Genomic DNA, 10,065 nt, shown 5'->3' with positions numbered 1-10,065 from the left:
GTGTCTGATCCACATTGGTAAGTTTTGGAATCCAATCTTATTATCATCTCAAATAGATTTAATGAAGCACAGATGCTATATTTTTTTGGGGGAAAAAAGGCATTTAGGCCCGTTTTAAAAAAAAAAAAAATACAAGAAAAGAAAGGAAAAATGCCAAGTTTGAACTAACATAACTACCTAGAATAAATTACATAACAATCTTGTAATAAATGGGAAAAAGTCAAAGAAGGGCCTAAATTCACTCAAATTCAAGAGAATGAGAGGCAAATTGTACCTCCTAATATTTGGATCTCCCAATCACGTGTCCTAAAATCATCGGTGTAATAGCAGAATTTCAACTAATTATTTTCCACAAGAAAAGTTAGTGAATTTTCCATTAGACAGGGTGTTTTCTTTGTTGTTTGTTTAATCTCAATAACAAAGAGGTTAGATCATTTGTGGGCAGAAGAGCTTTCTTGTTGAAGTTTTTCTCTCTGCCATTTCTAACTCTTAAAAAAGTTATTGAGATTTAATTTCAGGTTTTAAAAACAAAAGCAGAGAAGACATAAAAAAGAATAAAAAAAAGAAGAAGAGAAGAATGGCATTCACAGGAACATTGGATAAATGCAAAGCTTGTGATAAGACTGTTTATTTTGTTGATTTGTTGACTGCTGATGGTATAACTTACCATAAATCTTGCTTCAAATGCAGCCATTGCAAAGGCACTCTTGTGGTGCATTTTCTTTACCTTTTCTTTTTTTAATATATGTTCCTTGTCGCAACATGGACGGTCAAAATTTACGTATATAATTGACCCAACTTGCTTGTAATTGAAGCATAGTATATGTTGTTCTTGTTGCAACATCCCTTATCCATTTTTCAAGAAATTAACCAAGAAGTTTCTCTCTATCCTAAATCCTTTTTGCTTGCTTATATTTTTTTACCTTCTATCTCCTTCAATCGTTAAGTATGGTTATCCAAAGGCACCCTTTTCCCCGCCTCAAAAAATATCAATGACAACTATATTTTAATCCCAAGTAAGTTAGAGCTGGCTGTGTCACTATGTTTAAAGCCGTCACATATTATCATTACTAAGTTACGCTAGTTGCCAAACTATCACAACCCTCTTCTTTTATCCAGACCTTGAACCGCAATAGTGCAGGCTCACACATGCGAGGAGTCCCCCCTCCCCCTCCCCCAACCCCCCCAAAAAAAAGGCCTCTAGGAAAAACTAGACATAGTGACAAATTTTTCATCTTCCTTGCACTTATAATTAGAAAATTGTTGTATAGCTTTCATTTGATGTAGGATCATTTTTGGCCTTATGTATTCATAATTTCAAATACATTATGGCTTAAGAATATTATGTACTTAAAGAATTCGAATGGTTATTTAATTTTTCATCGTGATTTCAGAGAACCAAATTACCATTGTTTTTATGCTTCTTCTTTATATTTTCTTTTTCATTTTAAGGTGTTACATGGGATAATATGGCATTTAATATAATATTATAATGTTATTCAGATGAGCAACTACTCTTCCATGGATGGAGTCCTCTATTGCAAGCCTCATTTCGAACAGCTTTTTAAGGAATGTGGAAATTTTAGCAAGAACTTTCAGACTTGTGAGATATACTTTCCAATAGCTTATTTAATATATTTGTTAAGCTTCTTCACCAATCAATTTATTCAGTTTTACTAATTATTTTTTCCCATGTAATTAAAAATTTCAGCAGCTAAGCCTGAGAGGGAACATGCACTGGTATGTTCTGTTTGTATCACACAACTCATGATATATCATTATAATCAATTTAAAAAGAACAATTTTAATTTTCTTTGTTTCTGCATGACATTGCAAATGCAAAATTTTCTATTTTATTTTTCCATAAAAAAAAAACCCTAATTTATGATTTTTTTGTGCAGACAAGGACTCCAAGCAAACTCTCTGCCATGTTCTCTGGAACCCAAGACAAATGTGCAGCCTGCAACAAAACTGTCTATCCACTTGAAAAGGTTAATATCATTTATTTTGAAAAACCCATTAACTAGTTAAATTTAGTATTGTGATCCCATATTTAGTATGACGAAATTCATTTACTAGGAAAATTTATTTTATGAGAAAAATCACATTTTTGTGTTTTGGTTACTACAATCAAAAGGGAGAAAATGACTTTCCTCACCTATAGACAAAAGTTATTTTCCCTGCTATTATCTTTTAACTTTAACTTCATATTACTTGCTCTTACGAATATTTTGATGTGATTATTAATTAATATTACCCAATACATTCATCGAAATAACTCTCTAATTTTGCTAATATTTTTATTAATTTTCAATACTCCCTCCGTTTTAATTTTTGTGAACCTATTTGACCGAGCACAGAGTTTAAAAAAAAAAAGAAAAGACTTTTGAACTTGTGGTGTAAAATGAAGCACATATATTTTGTGTTGGTATAAATTATTGCATAAAAGTAAATTATTTTCAAATATGAAAATCGGTCATTCTTTTTTATACGGACTAGAAAAGGAAACAATAAACTAAAATGGAGGAAGTATATATTTTTCCGAGAAATATCTCACCAATCAAACACCGAAAAACATGTTTTGTAAAAAAATTTTTGAAAAATGACTTATATCATATCAAGCACACTCTTAGAAAAAAAAAGTAAATAACAACAACAACAAAAAACCCAGTATAGCCCCACAAGTGGGGGTCTTGAGAAGGTAGAGTGGACGCAGACCTTACCCTTGCCTTTAAAAGGAAGAGAGGCTGTTTTCCGTAGACCCTCGGCTCAGGGAGGATAGGAAAAAGGTAAATAAGATCGGTAAAATACAACAACATGACTACTACCATATCTCAGTTCCAAACAAGTTAGAATCGGCTATATGAATCATCCTCAAAGACTGATAAAATTGATCTTGAAATTCTATTTCAGGTGACAATGGAAGGAGAATCATTCCACAAGTCATGTTTCAAGTGTGCTCATGGAGGGTGTCCACTTACACATGCAACTTATGCTTCACTTGATGGAGTTCTTTATTGCAAGCACCATTTTGCTCAACTCTTCATGGAAAAAGGCACTTATCAACATGTTCTTGAAGCTGCAAATCATAAGAAGATTAATGCTGAAGCACCAGCTACAAATGAACCTGAAGATTATGAGGCTACTAATAAGAAAACAAATGATGAACAACCAGAAAAGGAACCTGATGAGGAAGAGTCACAAGAATCTTAAAATATTGGATCAAATTATTTTCTCAAAACAAAATCCAAATTGTTTGTGTGTTTCTCATCAGTAAATAAAGTTTTTCTTTTCTTTTTGTGATCAATAGACAAACTTCCTTCCTTATTGTAAACATATTTCTTGCCTGGGATTTTCTTTCTTTATTTACATTTCTTTTATTTTGAGCTTGTACACATTTAAAGAACACATATACTTTATGATATAAATTTGGCATTGATTTCAAGTTATATGACGTTATTTGACTGGGCACGAATATTAAGAAAGTAAAAAAAAGACTTAAAATTTTTTATGTCTAAAATATGTCATTAAAAAAAAAAAAAAAAAAAAAAAAAGTAAGAAGTTTTAATTAAATTATTTTTAAATATAAAAAATTATTTTTCGGGACAAATTAAAACGAAAAACGTGTCATATAAAATGGGATATTTCTGTTTTCCTTTCTTTTAGTGAAAAATGCAAAAAAGAAATGTGTTTAGAGTTTAGACTAAGGGTCTCAAATGGACGGTCTGAGCCGATTTTGGGCGGGTTAAAATGGGCTAGGTCAATAAATGGGCGGGTCATTTGACTCGTACAAAAGTTACTTGGGATGGGATGAGTTGGGTCAAGATGCACTATAATTTGGGTCATAGCCCAACCGCCCAACTCTTACCAAATTTTAATTTATATGTGTTATTTTCTTATAAATTGTATAATTACTAAATAAGACTTTTTTCTTTTGTTATGATCATATATAACATATCAAATAAAAAACTGAAAAAAAATTATTTCTAAGATATTTTGACAAAGTTACTCACAGATCAATTTGGGTTAAAAGTTAGTTAACTTTAGATGAGTTGAGATATGTTGGGTCAAGATAGATTCCGTTTAATAAATAGGTGGGTTGGACGGGCCATTTGGGGTTGGGCACTGCACTAGTTTTAGGCCGTAATAGCACGGGCTAGCCAATTTTCGGACCGGTAATTGAAAAATAGTCAGTATTTGTAAAGTCATTGAAAAATAGCCATTATTTTGCTGCAACATGGAAAGTTTCAGCATAATATATTGAAAAGTGGTGCACATGTGTATGAACTTCCACCATATTATGCTGGAACTCCAACACTCGGAAAGTTCTAGCATAATATACTGCAGATTGGAGCACCTGTATATGAACTTTCAGCATATTATGCTCGACCAGTATATTATGCCGGAAGTCTAATATATTATGCTGGAAGTCCAGTATATTATGTTGGAACTCGAGTATATTATGTTGGAAGTCCAGTATATTATACTGGTATATTTTCCAGATTTTGAACAGTATTTTCATTCAAATTTATCTTTACTTGAAAAATGGCTAAATTTCAATTACTTTTGAAACTGTGACTATTTTTCAATTACCACTTGTATATTTGGCTATTTTATGAATTTCACCCCTACGTTAGACCCTCAGAGAATTTCAAAAAGCGTAGGGGAGCACTTTCTAAACTCTTCCAATCACTTCTATTACATTTAAAAATTACTTTGTTTCTACCCCCAATAGTTTCATTGCTTCTTAAAATAAAACCCTGTTTTTTCTCTCTCCCGAGCTCAGAATTCCCTTAGAAAAAAATGAACCCCAGAATTGATAAACTCGTTAGAAGGACGACTATGGTGGCTACTGTTACTGCTTCTTATTTTCTTCTCACTGCTGATTATGGCCCTGAACCCAATGTTCTTGACCCGGTATAATTTCTAATCAATTTTCATTTTTAATTGCATGTTGATGTTTTAATCTTGAATCTCATTTTTTTTTGTTTTTAGTACGTCATTTGTGTGTGACTAGTTGATTGTGAAATTTAATACTCCGTATTTGGTTTTGAACTAGTATAAATGTGGAAAATTAATTGTGCTCCTGTAGAGGAAATGATCTCCTGTGCCTACTTATAATTTGAATTAACAAAATCACTCTACAAAGATTCGCTGTGTTTTATTAATTGTGTTATCGTTTACTGATCTCCTGTGAAAAGGATCATAACTAAAATATCTTATTTGGAAGGCAAAACCAAATCTCCTGCTGCTGTATGGGGGTAAAGGAAATCTCAAAGTCATTGAGTCAATTGGGCTTAAATCATTTTTAAAAAAAAAAATCCTCAATTGATTGGAAAAATCTACTGTTAATAGTCACAGATGTCTCTGAATAAGTTGCCTCTTACATATCTGGTGAAGAATTTAGCCTTTCTTGTTTGGATTGGTCCTGCCTTTTCTGGAGTTTTTAAGAATTATCGACTTACACGCGAAGTTACCTTTTCTTTCCCTTTGTAAATTAGCATATTAGAATGGAAAAATGTAATGGAGTGAACGAATAGGTTGGTTTGTTCTGGAACATACTGTAGGAACTTGGTAATCGGAATATTGGAGTAATACAAGAAGAATTACGCCTCAATCCCAAGTAAGTTGGTGTCGGATATATGAATCCTTGCCGACCATGTCATTCCATTTGATATTATCTATGGCCAATGTTATGCAAAATGAAAATGAAAATAAAGGTATTGGAAGTTCTCTATATTTTCCGGTAGCATATACTCCATTTGTTTCAATTTGTGGCAATAATACCATCTGGGAAGTCAAAAAGGTTACTTCACCTTTTGCACTTGTACCCACTACTCATACTCGACTCAGTTTATGCACAGATGCATGGGATGCTGCCGGGAGAAGTTGAGCTTTGCAGTTGGAAGTCTATTTCTCGTAATTGACTTTTAGTATGTGCTGGATAGTATGTGGGATTTCACTAGGTCGTTGTTGTTGTATGTGCTGGGTAGCGTGCTCTGCGGGAATTGTGTGTCTGGAAGTACTAAAGAGTATAGGCCAACTTGTTTTTCCTTAATGTCTTTTTTGCCCGAAATTAGTGTGGCCTCTCTTTGCGCACAAGTAATGTAGTGGCAGACTTGCTGTCTAACTTTGTCTTTGACCCTTGGAGCTATAAAAGTCCTGGTGATTATAGTTGACTAAACATTGTGTAGCCTGCATGATATATCAACTGTTGTATTTTGTTGCACTCACTTCGTCCAAAATTGTCCTTATCATCGCTTCTTATAGAAACCCACAAAAAAATTTCATAGTTCTTTTTGAACTAGCTTGACAATTTAATTAGTAGAATGGAACAATCAATGAGTCTTGTGACAGATTTGTTAATTATATAGCTTGCGGTTTTATCAGAGACTTGAGGGTTTGGTAGGTTGCAGTTTAATGTATACGTCACCAGTCTTATGTGCAAAACATCCTTTGCTGGTATTATTCCTGCTGCTCTCTTAAACTGTTTATATCCTTCCCGATGATTCCATGTCTTTCAGTTTTGGATGATGACTATCGTACTGTGGAGTCTCCTTCCCTACCCTAGTGCAGTCATCGCTGGACATCATAGAGATCCCCTTAATTAGGTCATGTGTTTGTTGGTTTGTTGAACTTAAAAGAAACCCTCTATACTTTCTTAGACATTGAAAACAATCTTTCAAACCTTGTTCCAGGCAGAAACTGCATCTCTTTGAATTGCTGCAATGTTTGGTACTAGCATAGCATATTAGAAATTGTCATCTCTTTTTTCTCTCAAAGTTATTATCAAGTAACCTTTCAAGAATTTGCTTGGTTTGTTGCATATTATTTTGCTTTGCAATAAGCTCTTCCTGATGTGTTGTTTCTGCTTTTAAAATGTCAGATTAAAAATGCAATACTATCAGCAGAACATTCTCTGAAAGAGTCGATATTTGGACCAAAGAAAGGTGTTCAAGAACGCGAGACTGAGAAATTGGCCCCTAGCTCATCGGAGAAACATCAAAAGTCTGGTGGCTAGCTTGTTTTCTCGTCCAAGGAGGCAGAATGTAGGACTACAGCAACTCAACATCTGAAACTCTACTTTACTTTCTGAATTCTTCTTTGGGTGAATGTGAATATTAGAATTGGCCTTGTTTAAGCATATTACTGATGCTGTAAATGTGATCGATGCTGCAGCGTGTTTATTTTGGTATCCAGGGATCTTTTATCAGTTGAATGAATTACACTTTTCGTCTATAACCTGACAAGCTCACCTTCATGTGAGCTGTTATTCTCATGAGTTTTAACTCTTTTAAGAAAAACTCAGTTCAAAAGAGTATTAATGTCGAATCAAGGTGCAGTTTATTTATTGTCGTTTCCTGCCTTAACTGTTACATGCTTTACTTGTATTTCTATGCCTAATTACTACTTGTTAGACAGGTCTCGGCAGGCAAAGTTAAAGCTATAGCATGGCCTCCTTTACGGTATCATATGTTCTTTTGATGTTTTCACGACATGGTTTGTGTATGTGGTCAACTCGAGCTAAGGTGCATTGTTACATGTCACACGGTTGCTTGTGTTTTTAGCGTTGTTTGATGTGTTTTGAGGGCTCGACTAAGTTCGTATGGTGTTTTAGGATTGGTTAGTATGTTTGGTTGAGGTCCCGGGGGCCTCGAGTATGTTTCGGATGCTCAACGGGTTGAAATTGGGTTTTAGGTGTATAACCGGAGCCTGTGGAAATTCATGAAATATGTGCATTTTTTTTTGGCCATCTTGGATGAATTGCTTCTGGAGTGCGACATGTAGGAACAGGGTTTAGTTTGGTTTGGTTTCCATAAAAATCGAACTAACCCGACTCATGTACACTCCTAACTTGCATGAAGTTTCTTAGTGCGCATTTTCGTATCATACTTCAGCCATACCTGAACAGCGCCTGATGTGTTAGATTAGATGCACGTCGCGAGTTCAAACTCTATTACGGACCAAAAGACTGATAATCAAGTAGAGAAGAAAAGAAAAGCGAGCCCGTTAACCACAGAGTTTTAAACTGAGAGTCAGTTTGCCCTCGGGATTTCTTGATTATCGACATAACATGTAATAACAAAGATCGGAAGATTTCTGTTTGGCTCAAAAGATACTAATTACTTTGTAAGCGAAACAATCAAAATGAATCAAAGGTAAATCGTAATCGAATATAATTAGACCTAGAAATATGTATTATGCTTGTGATTGTTTCAACAACTTGGATATTCGAAAGAGAGTAAGAGAAAGCTTGTTGAGAGAGAGAGAAATAGAAAGAAAAGATAGCTTATTATTGAAAAGATCTGCCCCTTTACAACATTGGGATTCTCCTTTATATAACAAGAGAACCCCCTCAAAAATAATAAAATAATACAGGGATAGGTCACGTGCTTTAGAGGAGACGACGAGATCTAAGGACACGCTTTCGCTCTGACATTCTTAGATCGTCCCCTCTACTTCGGCTATTGCTTAGTCGTGGGTCATCGCTACCATAGTGGGCAGAATTCGACCCCATACAGATAGTCCCTCCGTTCGTTGGTGACGTAACAAAGTGTGTCGCCGATGGACGGAACCATGATCCTTGTACTAGAAAAATTTTGACCATGTTTGGAGACGACGACGTGGGGAAGGCGATCATTTGAATTTGTTGATCTATTGGCGCGCAATCCCTTCCCTGAGATGACGTCACCATATGCAGGCGTCATCATTACGCGTGTTCCCGAGGAAGTACAAAAGGTGTTCTGATGCTTGGTTTCCCGCGCCTGTTTAGGGTTTTGCCTCTTCGATTTCAACGCTACCCAATCCTATAAATAGGGAAAGGGTTCAACTTAATCTAACTTTAGATCATCTGCAAACGTTTTCCAACTATTTCAAGAAAACGCTTCCTTTTTACGAGAAATCACCGCTTCCCTGAAAGTACACTTATGGTTGCGTATTACATCACTCCTTAATCAGAAATCATGACAAAACCTAAACGGGATAACGCTCCGGGGGCTTGTAATAATAAATCATCGGACATACCGCCTCCATCCGGCGGCAATAAGGGAGAGAAAGGGGAGGATCTCACCCCTCTTACCGTAGATAACGTGCTCCCGAAGCAACTCCTTATTAGGAGGGACTTTCAACGGGATTCTCCCGAACAACCTTGGGAGAAATCTGAGTTAAATCAAACTGATTTAGATACTCTTCGTGCGTCGTATGATATACCCGCTCACGTGGAGATGGTTTTGGCAGGAGCGGACAACGCGAATACCCATAGACCGGGATACTGTACGTTTTATGAATATCCCTTTTTGATCGGCTACGGCCTCCCCATTTTTCCATTGGAGGAAGAACTCTGTCGTTACTACAACATGTGTCCCACCCAACTCACTCCGTATACCCTAAAGGTATGTAGGGTAATGTCTACATACGCGGAGCTGGTCGGGCTGGAGGTCTCCGTTCACCACCTATTGCAGCTATTCAGCGCCAGCTACCTGAGGGGCACCATGCTGCATCTAAAGAATCGTGGCTCGAAGGGGTTGGTTGTGCAAACCGACGATCGGGCTAACCGGGGCTATTGGCGTAGATACTTCTTTATCAAGACGGAGCACCTGGTGTCTAACCCCGTCGGATTCTCTGAGAGGTGGAATTCGAGACGTAAGTATTACTATCCGTCGAGTCGTTTATCGTACGTGACTTTAGCGGTTCTGATTATACCATCCTTATGATTTCTCTGTTATTTTGCAGCAATAGCTCACGTCCCCCGGTTCATAACCGATATCAAGCAGTGGGTGTCCGGTTTGCTGCCTCTCGCGGAAGAGACCCGTACGTGGCTGAATTCATTGAACGTTACGGTCCCGCGAGCCCTTCAGGTATTTCTTCGATTTTAATTAGTCGCTTTCACAAACTTCGTCAGCTAAATCACTTTTATTGCCAAGTCGAAGTGCTCCTAAGAGGAGGGCGACGACATCCGCCTCCTCCCGATCAGATGTTGGTCAGAGTACGCAGGAAATACTTTGTGCTTCTATCAGGGAAGGGGTGACCGTAGCCTCTTTACAAGAGGCTGCTCCTGCAGAGGTG

General features: G+C 36.4%; 2 protein-coding genes across 2 annotated transcripts; both read left to right on the top strand.

Moving 5' to 3' along the window:
- On the top strand, nt 366–3,369 carry LOC109231103 (LIM domain-containing protein PLIM2c-like). Its single transcript, XM_019396663.1, has 5 exons — nt 366–712; nt 1,504–1,603; nt 1,712–1,740; nt 1,902–1,991; nt 2,914–3,369. Exons 1-5 carry the CDS (start codon nt 578–580, stop codon nt 3,211–3,213), a joined length of 654 nt encoding a protein of 217 aa, XP_019252208.1. The 5' UTR covers nt 366–577; the 3' UTR covers nt 3,214–3,369.
- LOC109231102 lies at nt 4,680–7,351 on the top strand. The gene is made up of 2 exons (XM_019396662.1): nt 4,680–4,917; nt 6,887–7,351. The coding sequence occupies exons 1-2, from the start codon at nt 4,804–4,806 to the stop codon at nt 7,019–7,021; spliced, it is 249 nt and encodes an 82-aa protein (XP_019252207.1). The 5' UTR covers nt 4,680–4,803; the 3' UTR covers nt 7,022–7,351.

This window comes from Nicotiana attenuata, chromosome 8 (genome assembly GCF_001879085.1).
Source record: "Nicotiana attenuata strain UT chromosome 8, NIATTr2, whole genome shotgun sequence".
NCBI lineage: Eukaryota > Viridiplantae > Streptophyta > Magnoliopsida > Solanales > Solanaceae > Nicotiana > Nicotiana attenuata.
Note: the sequence above shows the minus strand (reverse complement) of the source record. Positions and strands in the feature narration are given on the sequence as shown.